This window comes from Scedosporium apiospermum, assembly GCF_000732125.1.
Source record: "Scedosporium apiospermum strain IHEM 14462 chromosome Unknown SEQ_SAPIO_0088, whole genome shotgun sequence".
Taxonomy (NCBI): Eukaryota; Fungi; Ascomycota; class Sordariomycetes; order Microascales; family Microascaceae; genus Scedosporium; species Scedosporium apiospermum.
In genome coordinates this window covers 2327821-2355395 of record NW_015971789.1, presented here as the reverse complement: position 1 = coordinate 2355395, position 27575 = coordinate 2327821, and the positions used below count along the sequence as shown (strand labels likewise).

The window sequence follows — 27575 nt, the reverse complement described above, 5'->3', positions numbered from 1 at the left end:
CTTGTCCGGCCTGTGTCGTCGATTTTGGATGGTTGTGGTGAAGGACTTGGAGAGGGTGGCGGAGATCGCAGGCTGTAATTGCAGTTGGCAGACCAAAGGTTTTAGGCGTAAACACTCGTGTGGGTGATGAGTCACTACCCTAAGCAGCCTCGCCGACCTTAGGCGTGACGGCAACAGGCCCTTCATCCAATCCGGCCGGGAGGATCACCCCGGGACATCTGAAGGAAGGTAGAATTAAAGGTAGACGTGGAACTCGACTTCCTTGAGCGAAACGAGAGATGCTTTACCTTCTGGATCAAAATTTAAGATTGCAATTGACAGTTCAAGGTACAACAAGGCTGCGACTGACCATCTTTTGGGGGCAGGGGCTGTGATTGGCCCAGAGTTCAGGAGCCTTCTCGTCGTACTACACTACTTCAGGGACCAAGTACCCGACTACAAAGGTACTGTCCTTGGTATTGTCTCAGGGCCGAGGTAAGAAGTACAGTGTACTTTATTTATCACCATACTGAGCTCGTCGACTTCGACAGCACACGCTGGTTATCCAACACATCAGGCTTCACTGATTGCTGCGAACAACCTAGGCTGCTGTCGGACGCGAATGGCAGTGAAACCCCCTTTGGCTGATGTAGCACTCTAGTTAACCTCTCCAGTACACCGGAAATGGACTGTCTTTCCACTAATCTATAACTTTTACTGCCATGTAGTAGAAAAGTAGATCCAAGGTATGAAAAGATGTTAGATTTAGACCACTGCACCAAAAATGAGCAACGCGCCACTCTATAGTGATTGGTCACAAATCTATTATTTCAACAAAAGATCTACGTCAACAGATGAAGCTTCTCTGACTCTAGAACAAACCCTAGATGGCATTGAGCCACCACCGCCAGTGTTTGGAAGTATTGCAACTTACATGAGCCATTCCTAGTAGCCCGATGGAATATGTACCCCTATTTCTTCCTCTCTGTCTAATCCTTGGTCCTAGTAGCTTAAGGGGTGTATTGTAACTATAATACTGCATTGAACACCTCTGTGCTTGAGATCAGCCTTGTGTCTCTAGCAGCTGTAGCTGGACCTTTGGCGTCCTCTACTAAGCCTGTCTTTTGAGCTGAGTGTTTACTGGTGGATGGATATCTGGGAATGCTAGTGATGAGGAGGATGAGGACAGACTCTCCTCTGCTCTATCTCTGCCCCTCGTTTCATCTTTTCCACTTCATGCCCATCAATACCATCAGTCTGTTCTCTTCTTGACCAATTCATTCCCCCTTATCAACTTCGTTCTCTCTTTTCGACCAGTGTCTTGCTTCCTTTCGTTGCTTAAACCTTCTGGAATTGAATGCCTCTTCCACACTCGGCTCGCTTTTCTTAGAGTGGTGGGAGAAAGGAAGCTCCCGCCAATCACTAGAAGCAATCTTTTTATGTCAATAATGCAGCATCTATACTTATATCAATCAAGCAGACTGAGGGAATGAAAGCTCAATACTCTCCTCTGGATCCCACTGCTTCTAAGCTTTTAGACTATAGCCAAAGAACTCACCTACTTAGCTCAGCCGTTAAAGAAATAAAAAAACCCTCATTTACACAGGCGCTCCCATCTTGTTTACTACTTCGGACTTACACCTATTTAAGAGTCCATTGCCCCACGCCTGCTCAGTCGCTTTTGGTAACATCGCCATTTATCTATCGACTCCAAGAAATTATCTGTAAGGTGGCCATCAACAGTTTAGAGTGCCCCCAAGCACAAGCTCTGGTGGACGGTCAATTTCAAGCGTGTCCTCGAAGGCCCCCTCCTGTCGGCTGACGCACCTCCGACAGAAACTCATCAAAAGGTGAGACCGGGTGCTAGGATAACGCGTAAGGAAGAATCCGGCGACCTCCCCTTTTCGTTTATTGACTCAGTGATCCGGGAAACAAGCTAACTCGGCTCTTCTAATAAAGAAAACGTGAAGTCGGAAGAGTATGCCGCAGCGGTCGATCGTTGCCAACATCACACCTTGGGCCGCAACTACATCTAGGTGAACTTTTACTTTCCCCTGAGAAACTGGCGTCACGTGGGATAGTTTTCCCCCGGCTCAAGGAAGATGTCACAATGTATCCCCTTTGCGACAGCCGAAAGAATGCTCCATCAGAGCCATCGATGCCCCCCGCATCAACGGCCCAACCAAATGCGGCTTCCGAGCAGGGCCGAGATCCGGGCCCGTCCCCGGGACACGAGTCCCCGGATGACGGCGTCATGAACCCAGAACGCCTCAGTCTTTCGCCGATCCCAAAGACTCCCTCCGCTCTCACCTGGCACAGAAAACGTCACAGAGCCGCATTGTTTTCCTACGAGATTTCATGCCACCATCCTGGCTCAATACTGTTGGTGCTTTCTATAAGGTCGACCCCGAGTTCTTTCGTCGACATCTCCACTTCACTCTCACCGCCAATATTGTCGACAACTTCTCTGCTCCCGCCTTGTCATCTTCGTCGTGGAACTTGATCGAGCTCCCTGTTATTACGCTTGGACGGCGCTTTGCCGCTTATCGTGTTAGCATGCGTGCGAAAGAGATTGAGGAGCTGCGAAAGGGAGCAGCGAAGGCAATGGAATGCCATCACCACGAAGTTGCAAACTATCATCTTCGGGACTGATGATTGGTGACTCGATGATTCGAGATTGCTGTCTTCGGCGAAGAACACTTTGAAATTTATATGAAAGAAGCTAATCATGGAGAAACATTCACCTGTAAGTCTCCTGGACTTCCCCCCCCTTTTCGCCCTTCTCTCTCTCGGGTTCGTGCCTTGGTTCTACATCGTTATTCCTGTAACACACTTTAACTTCCATGGCCTCTCCTTCCTTTTCCTCTCCCTATTCGACGAACTCGCTTCAGTTTGATACTACTAAGTGGATCGTTTGACAATCAAATAGTGCTTGCCTGGCTCGACTCCGGTGCGGATATCCCCGACGACAATATCCCCATGCTGCGCAAGCGATCTCTCCTCCCGGCAAGTTGCCATCAACCCGTGGTCGGACTTCTGAGCCACCTTTACGTTATTTCACCACCCCACGACACAAAGGCCTCGGGGTCATCTTTGCCCAAGCCGAAACAGCGTGCCTCCCAGCTTCACTTCGACTATGGTCGGTCACTACATGCAGATCTAATGGCTTGTGACCCTTTTTACGCTCTTGGTGAACTGTTCCGCTTCGTGTGGCCACCTCACATTGGGACTTTCTCAATATCATTGATCACAAACTCGACAAGTGGACGTCCCTACCCCAGGAGGATTATTTCTGAAGCCTCTCTAGCCTCAAATATACGAAGAATCTCCTGTACTAACACATCCGGGAAACGGAATCTATCCTGGACACTATCAGGACCATGCTCACACATCCAAAGTGGCGGAGATATGAAGACAAGTACCGTGACTCGACTGCCAGTGTAGGTCGATCTCGTCGCCATAAAAAATCCTCGCCAGCAGTGTGGGACAAGATTTCCAGTATTTACTCTCCCGGTCTAAAGCTCTCCATGACCGCACATTTCCAAACTTATGTCATCTCGGAGTCCCCGAGAGCGACAGAACAAGCGCTCCGCTTTGGCAAGCTTACGCATCTCTGCTTTTGTTCCATGTTCCTCTTCATACTGCTTTCTTTGGCATGAACTATGTCCGAGATTGATGGTTGTCAGCTCGTCAGTTATTGGCGGGCTCTGTTAGTCCCTCTTGCTGGTATCATTGTTGTGGTATGCTGCTGGATTACAGATCCTGGGGGGAGAGGACATTTTGGTTGGTCCTGTCCGTTTAGTCGCTGAATTTCTTCATTCCATTGGGTGAAGTACTATACCAGTTTCGTGGTAGTGTAGTAGTCAGTTCGAGGTAGCTGAGTCTGTTCTAATATGGATCGTTAGTCTGTTTGGGAGTGCTCCAGCATGGTCGAGAGGTGACATTGGGCTTTCTCTGTCTGTCCACTTTATGACGGCTAAACAGTGGGGAAATTTGGGGGCTACAGGCGGTGCCTGATGATTAAGTCCGCTGACCTCATCATAGACAAGTCTGTTGCTTCAATTGTTCCATCAATCACCCTTTGAAATTGCGCTAGGCTTCTAAAATCCCAAGCTCCGCCTGACTTGGCTCATCTTCTTCACTCAATCTCTCCCACAATCCACGCTGTGCTTGCTCAACCCTCTCCTACTCCGGCTTTGCCCTGCTCCAATGGAGCGCCCATGATGGCGCCCAGAGTCAGCTTCAATCCTGAGCAGATCCGGGAGAAAGCAAGACGAGATCTGCTCACTCTTCTTGAGGGTGTATGTGTGCCTCTATCAATTCCCCTCAATCCGATGTTCGTTGCTCATCTTTCCTTCCGATAACAGGTTCGTGGCAAGAAGAATGTCGTCTTCGATCGAAGCCTCGTCGGCCCAGTTGGCGTAATAGTTAAGGTTACGACGCTCCAGGAGTATGGAGTCGATAAATTCTTCATCCTCGAGAATCAAAATGTCGATACGAGCCAGCGCAACGTCATCTTCATTACGAGAGGGGAATGTGGCCGCCACGCTCAGACAATAGCAGGTTAGTTGATCTCTTTGATGTGCCGGTATTCGATCGCATATGCGGGCACATGTACGGCCCTGACTTGTAGGCCTGTAGTATAGTACATACGCGCAAGTTGCACACCCATGTCCTTCCAAACTGGCTCCAAAGTAGGCACCGTGGACTTTTTATCTCTTACTCCACGACGCCAGTCGGTGAGCCAAAAATTAAAACCACATATACAGCGCGCTCCTATAGTATTTTTTACTCTATTTGCCTCCGTGGAATCAATACTATCATGACGTGCTGACATATCGCCACCTTGGTAGACCAGATCCGTCGACTGCAACGCGAAAGCCAGACCGGCCATGACTTCCATATCTTCTGGGTCCCTCGACGTACGCTCGTATCCAACAGAGTTCTCGAAGAGGCGGGTGTGTTAGGCGATGTGACCATATCTGAGCTCCCACTACACTTTTTCCCGCTGGAACGAGATGTCTTGTCCCTAGAACTGTACGACTCGTTCGAGGACCTGTATCTTAACAAAGACGTAACCCCTACCTATCTTCTAGCGCGTGCTCTCATGGAGATCCAGCAGAACCATGGTCTCTTCCCAAGAATCATTGGCAAAGGCGACAACGCGAAGCGTGTTGCGGATCTCCTAGGTCGTATGAGACAGGAGGTCATTGCCGAGGGTGGTGCTGGTGAAGGTACCAAGGATGGGCTTACACCTAGTACTACGATTGAGAGCGTCATTATCATCGACCGGGAGGTTGATTTTGTGACACCGCTCTTGACCCAGCTTACATACGAGGGTCTCATTGACGAGGTCTTCGGCATCGAGAATAACCAGGCAAAGGTAGATACGACTGTCGTTGGGGCACCAGCTCAGTCGTCGTCAGTGAGCTCGCAAACACGCAAGCGTCCCATCCAGCTCGATTCTTCCGACAAGCTGTACGACCAGCTGCGTGACGCCAACTTTGCCATAGTTGGAACTTTGCTTAACAAGGTAGCCTTGAGACTACAAAGGATTCAAAAGGACTACGAAGCAAACCAGAGTACCAAGACCATAGCCGAGCTGAAGGAATTCGTGGGAAACCTCCCGGCATATCAGGCGGAGCAACAGAGCTTGAGGATTCACAGCGGCTTGGCCGAGGAGATCATCAAGCATACTAGATCCGACTTGTTTAAGGGACTGCTCAAGGTGCAACAAAACCTCGCAGACGGCGCGGACCCATCGTCTCAGTTTGAAACTATTGAAGAGCTCATCGCCCGTGATACACCTTTGAAGGAGGTCCTGCGGCTTTTATGCATATACTCTTGCATGTCGGCGGGAATCTCGCAGAAGGAGTTTGACCAGTTCAGACGTCTTATACTCGAGGGTTATGGATACCAGCATATCCTGACGTTGCATAAACTGGCGAAACTCCAGCTTATCCTTCCAAAGTCATCGCCGTTGGCCGGAATGATTCCGATGGCAGGCGGTTCGGACGCGGCGGGGACCAAGACAAACTATACGTATTTACGACAACAGCTGAGACTCATCGTCGATGAGGTAAAGGAGGATGACCCGGACGATATAGCCTACGTATACAGCGGGTATGCGCCGCTGTCTATTCGGCTTGTCCAGTGCGTATTACAGAAGCAGTATTTGTTCCAGGTTACAAAGGGTACCGGCAGTGCTCCTGGGGGCGGCGCTACATCTACAGGCGGGGCGCAGGGCTGGCTTGGATTTGACGATGCCGTCAAGCATGTTCGGGGTCGCACATTTTATGAACTCCAGAAGGGTGAGGACAAGGCCGTAAAGGCTCGGGCTCTTCTCTCGGGAGGCGCTGAAAAGCAGACCGTCTTTGTTGTTTTTGTCGGGGGGATTACTTTTACCGAAATCGCGGCTCTTCGTTTTATTGCGAGACAGGAGAAAGGTTTGTATCATCTCCCTCATTTGCCCGAGACGTTATTCTCCTTCTCTGTTTTTTGTTGGTTTTTTTCAATTCACCTGCTAACATTGCGTTCCCGCGTGATAGATCGGAGGAATATTGTCATCTGCACGACTTCATTGATTAGCGGGAATAGGATGATGGACGCGGCGATTGAAACGAATTCATATGCAAAGGAGTCCGGTTAGGCGCGTGGTTCTTCTTAGATGTAGGGTATTGATTAATTGGCTTAGATCTGTCGAGCGTTAAGTGGTATCGCGATGTTGTGACCAGTGATGCCTCCCATCACCATGCCCTCCGCAGATATATTTAATGTCGAAGTACACGGGGAACACCTAATTCGAAATTCGAGACTCGAACCTAGTGACTTTGAAGACTCGGCAAGCCTAAGGATATTCGTCCGATTTCGATGCCGATGCCGATGCCGATGCTGGCACCGATACTACAGGAAATAGTTTGAATGAAAGCGGGGAAGCTTCTGGGCAAGGCCCCTTTAGAGACGGGCATTGCAGGCTTGCACACACTGCAGTAAGGTCGTTGGAGGTATAGGCTGGATGGATTCTATGAGGACATTAGAAGCTCCGGATGGACTTGGGGGGTTATCAATATTGAACTCGGTCAGTGAGGAATGTGACCTCGGGGGATCTCGAAGATGATTGAAGCTAAGAAGAACTGCCCTCGGAGCGCAAGTATTGCCCCTAGAGGGCCTGACGCCCTCGATCTGAGAAACTGATGTAGGGTCCTAAGTCGCAGCAGTTCCTTCCCATTGCGTCTAAGATTTGGTGTTAGAATCACGTGAGAAGTTTCAATCTCGCTCCACCCACTTCGGGAAATCGATCGATCAGGTGGAGTCGAGGAACATGAACAAGAATTGAAGAATTGAGGTCTCGACGGACCGAGAGTTCCAATGCGAATTGCAAATTACCGAGTTCAGTTTTGAGCTTGTAACCAATGCTCGGACGCGCTGTGCATTCAGCACCTCTCCTCTTGACATTAATTTAGAGATCACTGAATCCGTACACCCCTGTTCTCTTCTCTCTCGCCCTCGTTCAGCGACACCATCGGCTTCCGTTTGGCCAACGGATTTTAGGGGGACAGTGTAGAATGGTTGTATTTCGGTAAGCTGCGTTTTGATCAATATCTTTCTTCGGCGAGTAGTTGTAGCGGAACAGAATTGAATTCCTCAATATGCAAGTCTTTCTGCTGCATCGATGGCTGTCAATTAACCATCAGATCTAATCGAATTAGAATCCGCTCATATCAGAGGTCCCTGGATCGATGAGACTACATCTCCACGGAGAGAGGCAGCGTCTTATGTCTATCTTATAATATAGCCTGCTGTACTCCGCTCAGCCATTGAGACAGCCGTATCGAGCCTCGACGTGGGGTGTTCTTCGTTCTGAGTCCCAGGTCTGATATACGACCCAATCGCAAATAGAGATACGGCAAGGAGCCCGCCCCCCTGACAATGGGGAGGTCGTCGAGGGTTAGGAGAAGCCAAGAAAGTCGCTTTGGGAAAGGGACGGCCGGCGTGAGAGCGTCACCTCGATCAAGAGCCGGGCGTAAAGTCCAGCCGAAATCCGCAGCTAAGAAACTGGCGACGCAATTGGCCACTCCGTCGAGTCCGTCGTCCTCCGAGTCGCATACGGAAATCGCACAGGAAATTGTGGTTTGGACCGAGGGTATGAGTACTGGAATAGATTTTGATGAGAAGCGGGATGAAGGTGCTTCACTTGTAACCACTGAGTACGTCCCTTCCCGAATCCAACTCCGTCGACAGACAATGTTAGATATGCGTAACTGGGTGGAGATGATGCTGTGATGTTTCACCTTTCATGATTTCTAACATTCTGTAGACCGAGTGAGCCTCCCGCACCTTCGGTCACTCATCCGCCCTCCATCAAGTCCGAGCCGAACAGAGAGCTTGTCGAGTCTTCGCTTTCTACTCTATCCGATCACTCAGATTTGTCCTCTTTGCCGTCGGTGGTCTCTAGTAGAGCCACGACGCCTGTCGACGTAGATGGGCCGACTCAACAAGATGCGGCAAGCGCTTCCATTGCTAAATCGCCCTCCCCCTCGCCCCGCATTCCTGCCGCAGTGGACGACCAGGAACCTCAAGATCCCCAAATGTCAACTACTCCTCCTCAAATAACATCTACTCTTCCCCCAATGACTGGATCTCCTCCTCAAACAGCTAGATCTCCTCCAACGACGGTATCTCCCCCAACAACAGAAACTCATCAAACAGCGAAACCCCCTCTCCCGGCGATAGAAACTCCAACACTCTGTACTCCTGCTGTTGTCGAACCGGCTGCTAAATCACCAACACCTGCCCCGCCTACCCCCCCGGTTCCTGCTGCGCCTGAACCCGCAGCTCCTAATAAACCTACTTCTCCTCCGGATGACGATCTAGAGTCATCAGCCTCGAAGTCAGTCACGCCAACACAACAACACGAGTTTATACCTCCTCAACTTCCTGAAACCCAAAGCGTCGAGCGGCCCGTATTCAATGTGCGACCCAAGTCATCGATACCGACGGACCTTAGTCCTGCTGAGTACGCAAGCCAATGCATCGAGGGAGCGGAAAATTCACGACTCAATCCTTTTATTCTCCATCCAGGTGAATATGAGATCATGAAAAATCATCTATCCTACGTCCAAGTCACGACCTATCTGAACATAAGAAATGGTATCCTCAGACTTTGGATCCGGAACCCTCGCGTGGCCGTCACTCGTGACGAGGCCGTGGGCTGCGCTGGTGCTCGATGGGCTAATGTTGCTAGCGTGTGCTATGACTGGCTTGTACGGAATGGTTATATCAACTATGGATGTCTAGAATTCCCACCCATGGAAGCCAGAGAGAAAACCGCCATGAAGAAGGCGCAAAAGACTGTCGTGGTGATTGGAGCAGGCCTAGCAGGCCTCGGCTGTGCGAGGCAACTCGAGGGTCTCTTCAACCAATACTCTGACCGACTCGCTGAACTCGGTGAAGTACCCCCGAAGGTTGTCATTCTGGAAGGTAGGAGTCGCGTTGGCGGAAGGGTGTATTCTCGCCCACTCGAGACAAAATCGCCGGATGTGTCGTCTCGTGTCGAAAGGTGCACTGCCGAGATGGGCGGCATGATCATTACCGGATTTATTGGAAATCCGTTAAACATCCTCGTCCGAGCTCAGCTTGGCCTTCCATACCATGTCCTTAACTCGCGCACCACAATCTTTGACTACAATGGCCAGCCTGTTGAGGACGAAAGAGACTTGCGCGCGGAGGGACTATACAACGATTGTCTCGACAGAGTGGTTGAATACAAGTATAAGTTGAAGCCACCCAAGATGGTCAAGGGAAACAGGGAGCTCATTATGGAAGCGCGAGACGCCTGCAACGATGGCCAGAAGACCATTTCGCAAAAGGAGTGCGAAGACCACCCCGAGATATCTCCTGAATCCCTCAGTCACATTATTGGACCCATTCTCCCGAAAACCACCGCAGCCGCAGCCGCACGGTCCATAGGGTGGACGTTACGCGCCGGCGTGTCAGAAACTGATTCTATCGACCTAATCACGCCGACTTCCACACCCGGTGCCACTTTGGGGAGCGTGGTCGACTCCTGCTTTTCCCAGTATAAGCGAATAGTAGACCTTACCGACCAAGACTTCCGCCTCCTGAACTGGCATGTTGCAAACCTCGAGTATAGCAATGCCACGAATATACACAACCTTAGTCTCGGTGGTTGGGATATCGATGCCGGAAACGAGTGGGTGGGAAAGCACACAATGATTGTTGGTGGCTATCAAAGAGTGGCAAGGGGCCTTTTGCATTGCCCGTCAAAGCTCGATATTCGAATGAAGTCTCCCGTCCAAGCGATCAACTACCATGCGAGCGAGCCATCTGGACCCGCTACGGTAGTATGCGAGGATGGGTCGACGATTGAGGCAGACTATGTGGTCTCGACGATTCCGTTGGGCGTATTGAAGCATGGCGATGTCGAATTTAACCCACAGCTTCCAGAATGGAAGTTTGGGCCCATTAAGAGACTCGGATATGGCGTCCTAAACAAAGTCATCCTTATTTACAAGCAACCCTTCTGGGATCTCACTCGACACATTTTTGGGGCGTTGCGATGTCCCGAAAATCCTCAGAGTGTTGACCAGTCAGATTATCGATCCCAGCGCGGTCGATTTTTCCAGTTCCTTGATGTCAGTGCGACCGCTGGCCTTCCCTGCTTGGTTGCTCTCATGGCGGGCGATGCTGCCGTCGATACTGAAACGGCGTCAGATGACGAGCTCGTTCTGGAGGCTACTGAAGTTTTAAGGAACATCTTTGGCAAAGATGCGCCGTTGCCTGTTGAGGTAACTGTTGCGAGATGGGCCAAGGATCGATTCTCCCGAGGAAGTTATTCTTCATCCGGCCCCGAAATGCTGCCGACTGATTATGATACCATGGCGAAGCCTGTTGGTAATCTTTATTTCGCGGGAGAACACACGATAGGAACCCACCCAGCAACCGTTCATGGCGCGTACCTGTCTGGTTTGCGAGCAGCTGGTGAAGTCCTGCATTCCCTTATCGGAGACATCCAAGTCCCAACACCCCTTCTTATCCCCAAGGAATCCCAGGCATTGAAGAGAAAAATGCTCGCCGAGGCAAAGGATCCACGGGAGATTTACGAAGAGCAAGTGTACCACCACATTATCGGCAAAATCGGAGAAAGACCTGCCCCGCCCGAGAAGATGTCCGCGAACGCCTACCGCCTCTACTGCTCCGCGAACCAGGATGTGGCCCGCGCAAAGTGCCAGGCTGGCATTCGACCCGGCAAGCGCAAGGGAAAGGCTGGCCCCAACGAGGTGCGCCACATGCTTTCCAAGATGTGGAAGCAGGCCACCCCCGAGGACAAGAAGCCATTTGAGGACATGGTTGCCGAGCGGAAGCAAGCGTACGCCCTAAAACTGGCGGAGTACGAGAGGCTTGCACCACTGTGGGATGAGAAGGCGGTTGTTGTCCGGGCCGAGTATGTAGAGGAACACCCGATTGCTGATCCTGGACCTGTCGATGGAGAGGAGGATGGACGAGTTGGGAATCAGAGGAGAAAGAAGCAGGTTCGCTATGCAGAGGATAGTGACGACGGGAGTGAGTAAAGGAGGAGGGATCTTGTAAAACCAGGACCTTGGTACTTTATAAGCTTATATACCCATGTTTCTTTTTTCATCGATATCTTTCCGTGGATGGCGCTGGTCTTTAGCATGCAAGAGTGGGGTGCAACGAGGCGTCCTGAGAACTTGGTGAGATGCATTAGAACTGCGGCTATGCTTTACAGCTTGATGTCTTAATAAACTTTGTTCGTGAAGAAGAAGCCTTGGTGAAGATATAGAAATTGGGCAATGGGGTGAGAACGAGGTATTTATGCATTCCAGCGTACGAGGGAGGACGAAATGTTGTTTATCATGGATAACCCTCCATTCCATGGGTAAACAATGAAGAGGAGGGATGGGGAATCAGCTCTTCTCTATACTTCGTCTTCCATTCCTTCTTCTAGATAACAAGAAAAATATATTCACTTGGGGCTTTAGTACACAGGTTGGATAGTTGGCGATAAGTTAACACCGCTTTCCGAGGAGATAGCAAGATATAAGAAACAAAAGGAAAAAAAGAAGCGTTCAGTTGGTGTTTTTTGCTTCCAGCTTCGAATTCTTGACCCTCTTCCCTCTCCCGGTGCAGATCCTTCACGCCATTTAAGGCCAGGGGAAAAAACTTTTTTTACATGTCCTCGGAGGCGGTAGCACCAGTGATAATTTCCACCAACTCTCCGGTAATGACGGCTTGACGGGTTCGGTTGAAGAGAATCTGGTACTTCTGGATCATCTCACCAGCGTTCTTGGAGGCGTTCTGTAGAGAGAAGAAATAAGTCTATTAGCTTCCGAACAACAGTAAAACGTCCAGGAAATGGAAAGAAACTCACATCCATAGCATTTCGTCGGGCAGAGATCTCGCAAGCATGGCCCTCAGCAAGAGCCCAGTAGAGAGAGTTGGCCAAGCCGTATTCCCTGAGGTGAGGGACGAGCTCCTCCTCAACCTCGAAAGCGGAGAAGTTGGCTGTGCCAAAAGGTTAGACGGAGTACAAGAGAGCTAGATAGACGGGTTAACAACTTACGGGACTGGGTGATGGCATCAACGGAAAATGCCTCAATAGAGGTGGGCTCGTAGCTCGTGGCGTTGATGAACTTGTTGTAGAGAATCTTGACCTCGGAGTACTCGTTGGGAAGGAGAAGAATCTGGTCAACAATAGCCTGAGCATCGGCAAAGGTGGGGATGTCCTTGCCGATACCAGCAATGCTGAACTGGATGTCCTTGGCGTTGGTCCTGCTGAGCTGCGACTTGCACTTCTCACCGATGATGACGAGGTCGTAGCTATTGGGGTTCTCGGCGAACATGCGGCGGACGGTTCGGCTGATACCGGAGTGAATACCACCGCAGAGACCCTTGTCGGAAGAGCAGACGATGAGGAGGGTCTTCTTGTCTCCGGGGATGGCGGCGGTCTCGGCAGAGCTGTAGACCTCGTTGGAGGTGCTACCGTACTTGCGGGAGTCGTCCATGGCTCGCTGAGCGCGGTTGAGCTTGGTGGAGGCGACGATCTTCATCGTGTTGGTGATCTTCTCGATGTTTCGGATGGACTTGAGGCGGTCCTCGATCTCTCGAAGGGTGGCATAGGTAGCGGCTGTGCTTGGCACACCGGCGACGACCCTACACCCAACAATTCCATCATCAGTAAATCAATCGCCTCAGGTAGGCCCAGTACATCGCCATAAATCGGTTGCATCCTATCCGCGTCGTGGTGTGGCCAGTCGTGGGTCTGATTCGCGCCGCTCGGCTTGGAGGAGAATTTGGACTCACCTAGGAGCCGAAGCCGCAGCCCGGATAGCCGGCCTCGCTGCCCTCGAAAGCATCGTGAATAGGGGGGATGAAAGAGTGGAGTTGAAACCTCTGCCAGGAGCAGGTCAATTGATCGGCGAATCAATTGACTGGGAGGGGACTTTCAATTGGGGGTATGTGGCGGGTTGAGCTTTTGGATGGCTCTCTCTTTTGACGAGGTTATTTTCAAATCATCACCCTTCCTGCTAGATCCGAACGCAGTTGCGGACAGCCGAGCTTTTCGTCCACGTGATGTTTCACGTGTATCCCAAAACAGGAAAAAACAAAAGTGGACTCGGGAAAAAATTGACCTCGATGACTAACGGGAGACGAAATTTTTGTCTAGGCCGATGGTTAATTTTCGCGCTAACTTAGTCAGGCCGGGCCAGACAACACATGCACAGAACGCCGCTCAGCTTGGGACACGCGAAATTGACGACCTGTCCCTTCCATTGGACAGCCTCTGTACACTACTGTAATCCTCTTGTACCCATACAACCCCCTTGCAAATCCGACTTGGTCCCATTCAGAACCATTGGGTATAACAATTGGGTATTAGGTGAGCATCTGACTCGACAACAAAGAGCGTAGTTCCCCAGGTCGAGCCTCCCTCTTTTAGCTCTTTCCGTTGAATAATGTGAGACACGTGACTTCGGGCGCTCCACAAATCCACTTTTGCGTTGTCCGGAGTTCATCCGTTACAAACACACCAGGGGCACAGACAGGCGCAAGAGGAAGCGACGAACCGAGCCGGTTGTAAACTTTAGGGGAGCGAGGCGTGCTTGCTTTACCACCCGTCACGACTACTTCCAAAACCTGAGTCTTCTAATACTTTCCTTCGCCCGCCCACTTTCCCCCCCTTCCTCCTCTCCTTCTTCCACCATTTTTCCCTCACGCTCCTTTCTCTTTCTACCACGTTTCCGAGCACCTCCATGTAGGCCATTGACTCCAGCAGCTTACCTTTTTTTTTTCTCTTTTTCTACTCGTCGAGTTTATCTCTCCTCCGCTAGCCTCGCAGAGCCCGTGGGCAACCCATCGCCACCCGATTCCGGCACGACTCGGCGAGCCCGTTCTTGTGTCCAAAACACTCAAATCCTGATCGCGTCGCCGACCCATCACGACCCGATCCGAGTCACAATGAGTTCAAGTGGATCTGAGGATGATATGCCTCTTGCCCGTTTCAACAGGCGTGGTAAGTGATGTGGCATCTTTAGCGAGGATCCTCCGTCGGCTCTCCTGCCCAGCCTGGGGGTCGGAGTTGACGTGTCACGATTGCCTCTTTCCCATAAGCACTAACCCCATAAGCCTCATCATCGCGTTCCTACCATTAAATTGAGTTAATATCTAACCCAGTTCCCTCTCAACTAGTCTCAGGAGGGATGAATTCGAAAGTTTCCTCCGACGCCATGGATATCGATGGTCCGCTTACCAATGGATCAGCCAAGCGAAAATCTCGATCCTCCATTAATAAGGTCAACTATAAGGACGAGTCGGAGGATAGCGATGATGGTCAACCCTTGGTAAGGGCTCCTATCCGTTTCCCACCCTTTTGGGCGGGCTTGTACTGACAGCACCCTTCGTAGGCGAAACGCCAACGAACACGAACCATGGTCCCCGACGACGATTCCGATGATGCCCCCCTTAGCAAGAGCACGAAAGCAAAGAAGACGCCTGCCGAGAAGGCCATCAAGGATGAGTCGGATAGCGATGATGACAAGCCTCTCGCAAAGCCTGCCGCTAAGCGCAAGTCAACCGGTAGCGCACTTACGAAGAAAGCCAACGGGGTCAAGAAGCACGAATCCGATTCGGATGTGCCACTGAAGAAGCCTAAGAAGGCGGCTGCAACTGCCAAGGCCAAGGCCAATGCCACCAAGACGAAGGCCGCTGCTACCAAGGCCAAGGCTACGCCGGTGAAGAAGGCTGCCAAGCCTGAGTCGAAAGACCAAAGCGAGGCTCCTGAGGAGGCGGAAGAGGAGTACGAATGGTGGAACGCACCGAAGAAAGAGGACGATACGATCAAGTGGACCACTCTCGAACACAATGGTGTCCTCTTGGCTCCGGCTTATACGCCTCTTCCTTCCCATGTCAAGCTGCACTATGATGGCAAGCCCGTGAATCTTCACGTCGAAGCTGAAGAGGTAGCCTGGTTCTTCGGCTCTATGCTCCACTCAACGCACAACGTCGAGAATCCTGTATTCCAGAAGAATTTCTTCACCGATTTTAAGGAGACTATCAAGCAAACCGGAGGTGCCACTGACAGGCACGGCAACAAAGTCGACATCAAGGAGTTCTCCAAGCTCGATTTCACCAAGATTCATGAATACTGGCACACGACGAATGAGGCTAGAAAGGCCAGATCCGCAGCCGAGAAAAAGGCTGAGAAGGCCGAAAAGGACAAGGTTGAGGCTCCCTTCATGTTCTGCAAGTGGGATGGCCGAAAAGAAAAGGTCGGCAACTTCCGTGTGGAGCCTCCTAGTCTATTCCGCGGTCGTGGAGAGCACCCCAAGACTGGCAAGGTCAAGCGTCGTGTTATGCCAGAGCAGATCACGATCAATATCGGCAAGGAAGCCAAGGTCCCCGAGCCTCCTCCGGGTCACAAGTGGAAGGCCGTTCAGCACGATAACAAGGCTACGTGGCTTGCTATGTGGCAGGAGAATATTAATGGCGCCTACAAATATGTCATGCTTGCCGCGAACAGTGCCATCAAGGGCCAGAGCGACTTCAAAAAGTTTGAGAAGGCCCGAGAGTTGAAGAAACACATCGACAGGATTCGCCGAGATTACACCAGGGATCTCAAGAGCGAAGTCATGGCGGACAGACAGCGTGCCACGGCCGTCTATCTTATTGACAAGCTCGCTCTCAGAGCTGGAAACGAGAAGGACACCGAAAACGAGGCGGAGACTGTTGGTTGCTGCTCGTTGAAATACGAGCACGTAACTCTCAGGGAGCCCGACACGGTCATTTTCGATTTCCTCGGTAAAGACAGCATTCGTTACTATGATGAGGTCAAGGTCGACAAGCAAGTGTTCAAGAACTTGAAGCTCTTCAAGAAGTCTCCCAAGACGACCGGTGATGATATCTTCGACCGCCTCACGGTAGGTTTCTCATGCATTCCGCACTCAACGTGGGTGAGCTAGCTAACATTTTCTATGTCTCTAGACAAGTCAACTGAACAAGCACCTCTCAGGTTATATGCCCGGCCTTACGGCCAAGGTGTTCCGTACTTACAATGCCTCGATCACAATGGCAAGGCTCCTGAAGGAGCTCAAGGGTGACAACCGACCCATTGCCGAGAAGGTCAAGCTGTACAACGACTGCAATCGTCAGGTGGCCATTCTCTGTAACCACAAGCGAACGGTGGGAGCCAGCCACGAGCAGCAGATGGAGAAGCTCGGCGACAAGATCAAGGCCTACCAGTACAAGAAGTGGCGAGCCAAGCAAATGATCCTGGACCTTGATTCCAAGCAGAAGAAGAAGAAGGGTGCCGAATGGTTTGCTATGGACCCGGAGCTGACTGAGGAGTGGATCCTTGAGCACCAGGAACAGCTTGTCGAGAAGGAGCGTGAGAACATTCAGAAGAAGTTCCAGAAGGAGAACGAGAAGCGCGCCGCCGAGGGAGAGAAGCCTCTTCCGGATAAGGAACTGAAGGAGCGGCTCAAGGCGGCCAACGAGCTTCAGGCCAAGTTCAAGAAGGAGAACAAGTCGAAGAAGGTTGCCGCTGAAGGCCGAGGTGTGACGGTGGAGAAGCTGGAGGCTCAGATTGTCAAGCATGATACTCAAATCAGCAATCTGAGACTCCAGGCTGAAGACCGTGAGGGTAACAAGGAGGTTGCCCTGAGTACCAGCAAGCTTGTAAGCCGCACTTCTCCGTTTTCTGTCTATTTCTTCTATGTCTATCCGCCATGCCTGATGCTAACAATGGTTCATAGAATTACATCGACCCCCGTCTTACGGTCGTCTTCGCTAGAAAGTTCGACGTTCCTATTGAGAAGTTCTTCTCGAAGACGCTGCGGGAGAAGTTTAATTGGGCCATCAAGTCAGTTGAAGATGATGACTGGGACTTCTAACGCGGGGGCCGTCGAACGCCTTTCCTGCTCTCAATTCGAAGTCTTTTACATAGATGTATTGATGCTCTTTCTGCCCACGACTCAACAGCACTGTACTTTCAACCACACTTTGATTCCGTTGTTCTTAGTTTCTTTTTTTCTTTTTTTCTTTTTTTTTTTTCTTTTTTTCTTTTTCTCTTTTTCTTCTTGTCTTTTCTTCTTGTTTTGTTGACCTTTTCCTATTACCATGTAAATAGATGGCAGCCAGCCAGCCTCGACCATCTTGGTAGGGGCAAGGTATCTTGGTTTCGCGGCAAAACTTCATTAGCAAGCAAAGCAAGAGGCAACTCAGGGGCGCATAAACAGGGGTGGTGGATGGAGCGGTTCGAATAAGCATAAAAATCTTTTCGGCGTGAGAGAATCAAAAAGGGAGGAGCACGCGTGCCATGTCCACACACGCAATTGATTAGAAGAGCGTCTGGATCTTTTTTTTTCTTCTATTTTTCTTAATCCTTCTTTTCAAGAACTTTTTCAAGGAATTTTTTTTTCCCCAGGATTTATGTTCTTTTGAATTTCTATTGCTTGGATGTCTATGCTGAAAGAGAAACAATGATCAACTATCCTCGTCCCAACTTGAATGGTGATGAATCTGAGAAACAATATCACCAACCTCTATTTGTCGACTAGGCGTCGAGGCATCCTTAAGACACCCCCATTTTCGACACCAAGGATGTGTTCATTGACTTGCCAGTCATTGCATTGTCACTCAAGCCCAGTACTTACCTGTCGCAGCCGCTGTTCGATATACAAATCAAGAATCAGTATTCATACTGAGAAACCATTATCCGTTTGTCCGTTCTATGATATCTATGTTTCCAACGCCACAAGGTTGTTTGTCATGTAAGAAAATATAAGCACCCGAGCGAGTCGGGTGGAATCCGTCATCATGTACTCTTATACTAATAATCACTGCGAGCCTCTCAATTATCTGACCCTATTGACTATTTCTTTTTTTTCTCTCATCCCGCTATCCGCTATCGTATGCCTCGCTGTGGTGGGTATCAATATCATAGGGACCAGTATCCCCTGTGATAAAAAAAAGAAAAAGTGATAGTCTATAATGCCGCCTCCCGTCCATTACGCAGAGTCCGTGTGACAAAAGTAAAACACAGAAGGGAAAAAACAGAAAAGAAAAGAAACGAAAAACAAGAACCAGGGCGCGCCAACATAGTTAATCTAGGAAGAATGACCAATAAAGATGAGAGCGCCAAGCAGCAAAGAGCTCAGCAAAGCAACAAGAGGAGGCCTCACGCTCGCCGAATCATTCGGCACAATCTTGCCCTCCTCGGTCATCCTCCAGCCGTCTGGAACGGAGCCCTGGTCGGGAGTAGCGCCAGGTACCCACGGCCAACCGGTCTGGGTCAGCGTAGCGTCACCGCTCGCGGTGCCGATACCGCCCTGGGGCACGCGCGGAGCGGAGCTCCCATCCGTAGGGGAGGCGGCGCTCGCGGTGGCGGTGATCATGTCGACGTTGCCGATGTTGCCGTTCACCTCGCCGTCGACGGCCTCGATGGATTGCCAGGAGCCCGAGTTGTCCTTGTAGCGATACTCCTTCCCCGTGGAGTAGTCGGTGACGGCGATGGATTGGACCCTCATGGTGAAGGGCCCGTTCTCGTAGTTGGTCAGGCCACCGGCCCAGTCGATGGTTCCCTGGGCGTTTCCCGGGTCGCCGCCGGCCCAGGCTCCGAACTTGAATTGCATGGGTGTCTGGGGATATTGGTTCGCCTCGGCGGTGTCGGCGGTTTGCGTGCGGATCTCGGTTCCGTCGACGAGCCAGACGATGCGGTCCTTGGTCCAATCTATGACGTAGGTGTGCCAGTCGGCTTGGTTGTTCGGAGCCGGGTTGAACTGTCCTCTATTGTAACTGCCAACTATACCCTTTCCGAAGTAGTTCGTCTGGACCTGGCCGGAGTCGACGCCGAGCCATTCGAGGTCGATTTCGTCGAGGGTGTCGGATTGGAGGACGGCGGAGCTGACGATGCCGGTTCCGGGCGCCGCCTTCATGGTGATTTCGACGCGGCCGAACATGATGTAGAACGTCGAGATAAGTTGTGGTGCATCACCCGACCGCGCGACGCTGAAGGAGACGCCGTCGCCATCGTAAATGGGGGAGCCCGAGGCTACGAAGGAGTTTACTTCTCCCTTTGTGAAGTCTACTCGGATTGCCATGCCGAGGGCAGTATCCGGCGGGCATGTCGCTGCGGCAAGGGGGTTAGCGGGGAAGAACGCAGTATGGTGGGACGAAGGAGGGGCTTACTTGTTAATGGGTTGCAATCCGACCATGTTTGGGCGAAGACTGTGGGGGGGAGTGTTGCCGCCAGCACGGCGGGAAGAAATTTGACTATCCTCATGGTGGCGCGGCAGAGTCCGTGTGTGCGGGAATATTGGGTGGTGGTGGTGACGGCGCGAAAGGGACGGAGAAAAAAGCTCGAGAGGGAGAGCTGGAGATATCAATTGGTCTCTGCTGCTTTGTGCTTCGTAGGGGATTGTGGATTGTGGATTGTGGATTGGCGGATTGCAGGTTGCGGATGGTGATCGGAACTCCGTCGAGGCGATGTTATCGAAAAGGGAAAGTCGGAATGCAGCAAAATATATAGACAAAGGACAAAAGTGTAATCAAGCCAAGGAGAGGATCAATACACGGCACAATGCAGCAGCAATGCTGATGGAGATTAAGGTCGAGGTGTGCCAAGTCCAAGTGAGGCGAGTGTGCAATAGGATAATTGAAAGAAGCAGTCTAAATACGTTGTGCGATGCTGATCAGATCTTAGTATACAAGCGTTGTTAAGAGGTTAAGAGTGTTAAGAGTGTTAAGATGTCACAAGGAAGCAAGATCGATGTCTCATGTGGATGGGAGCGAGATTGGATCTTTAAGGAAGGACCAGATGAGAGAGATGGAGAAGTGGCATTAATAGCAGGCAATAGCATTGGCATCGCAGCATTTTGAGCCCAACCACCTTGGATCTCTTGGATCTATAAGTACTTTTCGTATCTACTGGGGTACGGACATGGACACGAGGTCTTCCATGGCCTGGCGATGACATCAACTCGCAGTGGGGCCGAGGGACGACATTGGAACAATTCAATTGAAGAGGTGAATGACGAAGATGTCAGGATATTCCAGATGCAGGCATGAGCTGGCAACCATCTTTTGTTTTTGGCGCCCTCCACAAGGATCAATTTGATCGAATCGGAGATTGGAGGGGATCGATCGAGGTGGTTGGGGACGACGAAATAACCTCAACTAAAGTTTACGGAGTAGTTTAGAGCCCACTAAAGCCCAGCTCCGACCCTGCTGTTCCTGGCGGTGGCGGGGCTCTGTAATTGGCTCAAAATTCACTTCGTGCTCGTGGCAACTACTGATGAATCCGAAGCTGTCAAGGGCAGCCAGGAACGGAAGAATATAAAACTAGTTGGGAACTCTAGTTTAACAACGATGGCGCGTTGGCACCGTTATTATTAGTAGCCAGCCAGGGCTAGCGTTCCAGAGCCAGCTAGCTGCCTTCTTCAGGCGCTAAGCCATCAAATGTCGCACTAAGAAAAGACGTGGCTGGTGCAAGAAAACTGATCAATTGATGACGAAGTCGAAGCCGAAAAGACATCAACTGATTTGATCAATACTGCCAATAATATTCGACAACATTAAATTTCAATCTCTTCGGTCCGCCATATACTTCGTAATTACGTGAGTATTATCCCAAAATGCCACAAAAGGAGGAAAAGAAAAAAAGGAAACACGCCAAGATCTCGCTGGTGTCGTGTCGGCCCTTCTCGCCAAAGCTTCGGATTCGTAAACGTCTCCTGGAACGCAGCCGAACCTTAGGCCTGGTCACACCAAATCGTCTGGCACTGCCTCATTACTCTGATAAAATTGACTCCTGGCGAGTCTCAAACAGGAACTCTTAACCTTAAGCCCGAGGACAGAGCAGGAGCGTCAACGGACTTGAACATTTTGACCAGGAAGAAGACCATGAGACTTGAACCTGAGCTTGAACTTGAAAGGGCGTTAGTTCATTATCCGTGTCCTCAGTACGAAGTACCTGTTTCCCGTTTCCTATCCAGAGATCGGCGAGTTTTCTTTTCTGAGGGTATCTGCACGGTTAAGGTCCTGATCCACGGCTCTTGTCCTTCACAGACGTCCGTGCCTCCTTCGCACGAGCGTTCCTTTGACCAGCGCATCTTGGATGATCTTGCAGGTCGCAGGTTGCAGGTTGCGTCCATCCCGGAATGAGAGATCGCCCTACGGATTCACTTTCGGGTTCCCCGACAAGCCTCGTGGCAGCATGGGATGGACAAGGATAAGCCCCAAACCAGTCGGGGCGTTCCATGTTTCCTTAGCCCGGCATCTCTTGGGCCAGCCCAATTCCTTTCAAAAACGGATATAAACCAAGTCATGATAACCAAAATGCGCTACTCTTCCGTCCCGCCATGGGATTGCCGGCTGCGGACCCCGATGATACCAACACTACGCAGTACATCGACAGGCCGGGGATCCGAATCCGAGGTATTGGTGAACATGACATGAAATCAAGGCAGTCAAATTAACTAACACCGGGATGATCGTATGTGAGGCACCAACCATGACCACCATAAGTTAGAGAATGTACGAAGTAGTTAACAGTTGAAATAAGCGTTCTAATATTATTAATCTTCTTCAGGAACCCATCTGCACATCTCACATTTCCCACTGCAAGAAAGCATTGGTAGAAAATATCGGTTCGCCTTCAATCCCAATGCAGATACCGTTTTGTGGCGGAGCTGCTGCAAGTCCAAGAGCACACAGGCAGCTGGTAGGTCCACGACTTTCCCCAATCTGAGAGTCGAGAGACGCAGCGACAGACCCTAACCCGGGTTGGTCTTGAATGTAATACCGAGAATGGGAAACAACATTTGCATCCTCAATGAGTCTTTGCCATGGCAAGCTCACCCGCCAATCGAGTCATCGTCCAAAGCAAATTGCAAATGCGCTACTTCTACTAAACTGACCTTGGTTTTTCTCGACGAGGGAAAGATCGTGAGCCTATCAGAGAGCAATTCGCGAGTCCCATGATGATCGATCTTCACTTTCAATTGATGCTTCTTCGTAGTTTAGTTCTTACAAGTCCGGTCATGCCTCACCACGCTGCACTGCCACCGACCCCAAGGACCCGCAAAGAAGCACATCGAGGCTTCTCTCCTTCACCAAGGCTCACTCCAGATCGCTCTAGACTCATAGCATCGTCGGCGTGCTGCCGATTAACTGGAAAAGCAGCCCGACAAAGGCCGCCCGGGAAGCTTGCTTGGCGTGTTCAACGTTAGTGGTGGCTGTACGATTTCTGAGGTATCAAGCTATCTATGAGTTCTTGCAGTCCAGTTTTCCAATGCCACAGCCACGCCCGATCCACCGTGACAATTCGCGGCGAGGTGTAACGAAGGAGTTGAGCTTATCCAACACACAAGCCCACATCAAGTACTTGTAGGGTCTGGTGCCCCAGTCACACTGAAGCATCAACTCTCTCCAATCGAAAAAAATCTGCTTGCTGCTATGGCACACATCAATTGATAAGTGTCATTTCATTAACCCGATTGGCAATTCCCGGAGAGTTTTGGTCTGACGACAGATATTGTCTCAGCCTCTCAGGTACCTCGTACCTTGCATCGCCCAGGATGTTGAGAGGCGGTTGTGTCGACGAGCCAGTCGGCGGAATCTGCACTGATTTCCTCAACGTCACCAATTCCACGGACAAAGGAAATGAAAACGAGATGGGAGGGAAGGGATCGGAGAGGGAGGGGAAGAATAGAGAGGAAAAAAGCAGCTCTTCTACGTATGTTGGACGCCGACCCTACGAGGTCAAGGGACACTGCTGCCTAGCCAGCCGTCAAGCGGTACTTTGTAAGCACTGCACTGAGTAGTCTCAATTTGCGTGGCAAATTTGTCCAAGGAAAATCTCCTTTGCACGCTGTAGCCCAAGACCAGTAGCAGGTGTCCAGCCGCCAGAGCCTGGTCTCGTGGGTGGGATGGACTGGATCTCGGACGCCTAAACACCTTGGAAGCCTGCGCTGGGGTTTGCCCAAATTCTTACTCCGTACAGCCAGCCAGGCAGAGCTTTGCTCATTCTCTGGCGCGACCACATCTTAGGATGACGGAAGGCGGGGTCAATTCAGAGTATATACAGACATGTTGCTCGGATCCCTCGACCTGTCAATGATTGTTTGCTCTTTGCTTATTTACAACGATACTACCACATAGTCGCCGACTACCGAATTCTGCAATCTGCAAGTGTGAAACCAGCATGGAAGCTTTCTAGGTGGGGAGTGTCTCAACTGTCTTGAACGCAATCTATTAAAAGAAATGAAATCTGCCATCCTCTCTGTGAGATGCTTCGGGGAAACCTCCTCGGTGCAGCTGTCGGTCCGTTACGTTGGTACAATCTATCCTTTATCCTCAAATTCTCTTGCAATCTTTGGGGGGGGAATAAGAATGAGAAAAGAAAGAGGAAAGAAAAAGAATACTAAGAAGAGGAAGAAAAAGAAAAGAAGGAAAATCGAACGAAAGTGTATAAAGACAATGAGCTATGATGCAAGTCCCTCTAAGCACGCGCCGTCCTGTAACCAACTCCAAAATTTCTCGAGGTTGGAAAGGAAGAATAACAGCACAGACTGCCCCTCCCCCACCCCCCAAAAGAGGAAAGAAAAAAAGTGACCCTCGACCCCGAATCCCGGACTCCGATCGTCGGGGCGGCTGAGATAGCCAGGCGGATTCAAACGGCAAAATAAGGTCAAGTTTTTTGCCCTTTATTACCAGTAACGATGGGGATCCCGCGGCACGTCGGCTTCACGACGACCATTGAGGACCATCGCCTTTACCTCCGGAGGCCATGTCTGACCGACTGATGGGACCGTGTCTTGAAAAAAATCTGGGGATCCCGATCGAGGGAGAGGTTGACCGCCAGACACGGGCCTTTCCCCATCTACTCCAGCCATGACGTCGTTGGTATCTCTGGTGTTTGGGGGTACCGGTACCATAGAATAGGATAGGCCTGGGAGTCTCTGTCCTGGAGGCGAGCCGCACTGGGCACACATGGTGGCATTGTCTGAGATAGTTTCGTCGCCTGGGATAGCTGCAGGTCCGCTGCAGCGCGGTTCAGTGATGGGCAGAAGTGTCTCTTGTTCGGAAGGGTTCTGGTGGAGGGCCGCGGCCACGGCCGATCGCGACCTCCACCACCTGGCCAGCAGCCATGTTGGAACGCAGGCGAAAAGGGCCACAAGGGCGTAGCGATTGCTTGCATTTTGTTAGCGGTTTTCCATCGGAGAGGAATTCGAGTGGACAATGGAGAATGGAGAATGGACAATAGAAAATAGACGACGGGGCTTCTTACAGTGAGTGGCTGCCTAATTCATCAGGGGAGAAGAGTTTGCGGATGACCCAGGCCGCGGCCGGCATGGAGTTGTTCGCCATAGTTGAGCAGGTATAGCTGAGGAAAAAGATAAAGAAATGTAGGAAGAGCTGGAAATTTGTCAAGCTAGGCAGCGGGGAAGAAAGAAGTATCGATGATCCAGGGCAGGGCTGGGGGATGTCGGGATGTCACAGGGTGTCTTACTTAGAAACGAAACGTTCTTGGGGAGCGACGGCTATTTATTAGCTTACTAGCACGTACAATTGCACCCGGGTTGTCGCACCAAGACATTACTTTAGTACATGGTACTTGTATATGTCAAAGATATAACTCTTCCTACTAGCTAATAGATATCAGAGTGACCAAGGCCAGGCGAGACCAGGCGAGCGTGGGTCGCGGCTCGCGGACCAAGCCTCTGTCGTTTTTGAGATTTGATAGAACGGTAAACTCGAGCCAGGCCAACTTGACCGTTTTGGTCTCTGTCTTTCACCTCAGTCGAGGGTGTGTCGGCGCCGCTGTCATGAAAGTCTTTCTCATATCGTCCTATATGAGTGTGTCGGGTTAGGTAGAATGGCGGCGTTGCCCAGCTCATATATCTTCTTCTTTTTTCCCTTTTTCTTCTTCTTATTCTATTTTATTTTCGGAAGGCGACTTTAGCAGCTGGTAGCGTCTTTCGGATTGGCATCCGTACAGTCCTATAGGGAACCGCTATACTTCGTAGAATTAATGGGGTCAACGGACGAACTGGTTCGAGCTGAGGGCAGTGAACTGGCTCACTTTGCTTTTTCTCGCCTGCTTGAACCCGTCCGGTGCCACGAGAGCCTAGGAATCTGCCTTTCCAGTTCCATAGGAGACGGAGACAAATTTAGCGCCAACATCAGTTGCCAACGTTTCTACCGTTTCCGTATTGCAGCAGTCTACCGGTTTGCGGACTGGCCGAGTATGTGGGCAACCTGGTCTCGTGGTGGCTTCCCCAAAACCCCTTTGGCCTTCCCTCCCCTCTATCTACCCCTCCTCCAGGTACTGTAAAACGAGGGATTGTGCTCAATGTTGAATAATTGAACTTTTCAGGGTCAAACTACAAGGTTTGGCCCCCAAGGCCCCCAAAGTTGCAACTCGTATTCCCGGACGCCACAAACTGAACTTGTACCTTTGCGCGGAATAGTCAAGAGAAGCAAAGCACCCCATGGAATTCCATGGAATGATGGGGGCATCAAAAGAGAGAGAGAGAGAGAGAGAGAGAGCAAAGGCAAGATCCCGAACGTGTCTTTGAAAGTGACGGGTCTTCAGCCCATTTGGACACACCGCAAGTGTTGTCTTCAGGACGGAGAGAAAAACGATGACTGCGTGGCGGTTGGTTTGTTTCAATTTTCTTCCGTCCCGTAGCCTTTTCGTCTGTTCAATTGGTTTTCCTTTCAGCCCAAAGCTATTCCAGAAGTTCTGTGAATTTGTGGCTGCAGATGGCCAGGCCAGCGATGCTACCAACGCCATGCACCATGCCTTTTCTGTACCCTCCATGAAGACCAGCACCTTGCATTCAGCAATCCTTTTCACGCCTGGCATGGCCAGTCTTGTTTCGTGGGCTCTAGAAAAGAAAAAGAGAAGGGAAAGAAATAAAATCCAACCTCACTGTTATCCATATTCACAAATAGCTGCTCCGTCCCCTTCGGCCAGGATCTCGACACCCGGCTGGAAAGCGTCAGCCCTCTACTGCTTTCGTTGGGGGACAACGCCACGGCTTCTCAGATCCTGCTGCCTCCCGAATCTTGTCCTACTTCGTACGAGGCGGGACCAAGCCCGTCCTGCATAGCTGGCATAGTTTCGTGTCACGATGCCTGAAAGATTCATACCGGTTTTTGAGGCCCGTGGACACGTCTGGATTTGGGAAGAGAAACCAATTGGAGGAAGGAGATGTGGAAAAAGACATGGATAGACACACAACCCGACGACGAGGCTCCGGTTTGCTGGTGGCAGTCGCTTCGTTGTCGGTCTTGCATGTGGATGCTTCACAGTCTATCATTGCCAGTTCGGTCCCATTTGCGCCGAGCCAAGTACCTGGTGGAAGCATGTCGCATGTCGCATCCTTCTGCATCCGCTTTCCGCACTCCTACAAAAAATGTCTGAGTAGTCAGTATTTCAGTCCTCCTTCGTGCATGGGCACCGACGTTTGTTTAGATTATCCGAACCGAAGATACCAGCAAACTTACGCTAATTGGCTGTTAAGGAACTCACTAACCCATACCGTTAGACTCGGCTACGATGTCAGCGAAAACCCCGACCTCGTCAACTGGTCGAAAGCTGTAGGCCGCACCGCAACCTGTAATGACTTGGTCCCTCAAGGCTTTACTACTCCAACCAAGTTCCCACCCGGGGAGAGCATGAAAAAAATATGAGGAATGAGAATGAGCGTACCCCGCTCAATGGATAAAAGCTATGCCTCCACGCCCCGACTGCTGCCGCCTGGTGAAAGGGGGCGGTGCATAAGACCCCGCAGGACCCCAAGATCTCAAGTACGACGAAACTTGTCCTCTTAGGAAATACTCGCTACTGGCAACGTGGAGACCGTTCGGTTGTTGCTGAAGATCGTCGCTGGCGCTATCGAGCTTTAAGAATCCGCGGCTGGCTCGTCGCGCCAGAGTGGCCGTGTTCACATACTTCAACCCTTGGTATAAGGAGCTCGGCTCTAACTGATCCTTGTCCAGTAATAGGGAGCGACTCCAGGTCCTTCATCTTCATTGACATTTCCGCCCGT

At 50.9% G+C, this 27575-nt stretch overlaps 5 protein-coding genes across 5 annotated transcripts; 3 read left to right on the top strand and 2 right to left on the bottom strand.

The window, feature by feature from the left end:
* Positions 1-4202: 4202 nt before the first annotated feature.
* On the top strand, positions 4203-6628 carry SAPIO_CDS3630 (Vacuolar sorting; the record flags this gene model as incomplete). The annotated part of the gene is made up of 4 exons (XM_016786384.1): positions 4203-4280; positions 4347-4542; positions 4833-6425; positions 6528-6628. The coding sequence occupies 4 exons, from the start codon at positions 4203-4205 to the stop codon at positions 6626-6628; spliced, it is 1968 nt and encodes a 655-aa protein (XP_016644390.1).
* Positions 6629-7908: 1280 nt separating this feature from the next.
* SAPIO_CDS3629 (uncharacterized protein) lies at positions 7909-11570 on the top strand (the record flags this gene model as incomplete). The annotated part of the gene is made up of 2 exons (XM_016786383.1): positions 7909-8186; positions 8297-11570. 2 exons carry the CDS (start codon positions 7909-7911, stop codon positions 11568-11570), a joined length of 3552 nt encoding a protein of 1183 aa, XP_016644389.1.
* Positions 11571-12189: 619 nt separating this feature from the next.
* Positions 12190-13376, bottom strand: SAPIO_CDS3628 (uncharacterized protein; the record flags this gene model as incomplete). The annotated part of the gene is made up of 4 exons (XM_016786382.1): positions 12190-12318; positions 12392-12525; positions 12584-13173; positions 13324-13376. The coding sequence occupies 4 exons, from the start codon at positions 13374-13376 to the stop codon at positions 12190-12192; spliced, it is 906 nt and encodes a 301-aa protein (XP_016644388.1).
* A 1102-nt stretch (positions 13377-14478) lies between these two features.
* Positions 14479-17408, top strand: SAPIO_CDS3627 (DNA topoisomerase 1; the record flags this gene model as incomplete). The annotated part of the gene is made up of 5 exons (XM_016786381.1): positions 14479-14533; positions 14710-14861; positions 14925-16436; positions 16501-17193; positions 17271-17408. 5 exons carry the CDS (start codon positions 14479-14481, stop codon positions 17406-17408), a joined length of 2550 nt encoding a protein of 849 aa, XP_016644387.1.
* Positions 17409-18623: 1215 nt separating this feature from the next.
* SAPIO_CDS3626 (Glycosyl hydrolase family 16) lies at positions 18624-19798 on the bottom strand (the record flags this gene model as incomplete). Its single annotated transcript, XM_016786380.1, has 2 exons — positions 18624-19645; positions 19705-19798. 2 exons carry the CDS (start codon positions 19796-19798, stop codon positions 18624-18626), a joined length of 1116 nt encoding a protein of 371 aa, XP_016644386.1.
* Between the last annotated feature and the right edge of the window lie 7777 nt (positions 19799-27575).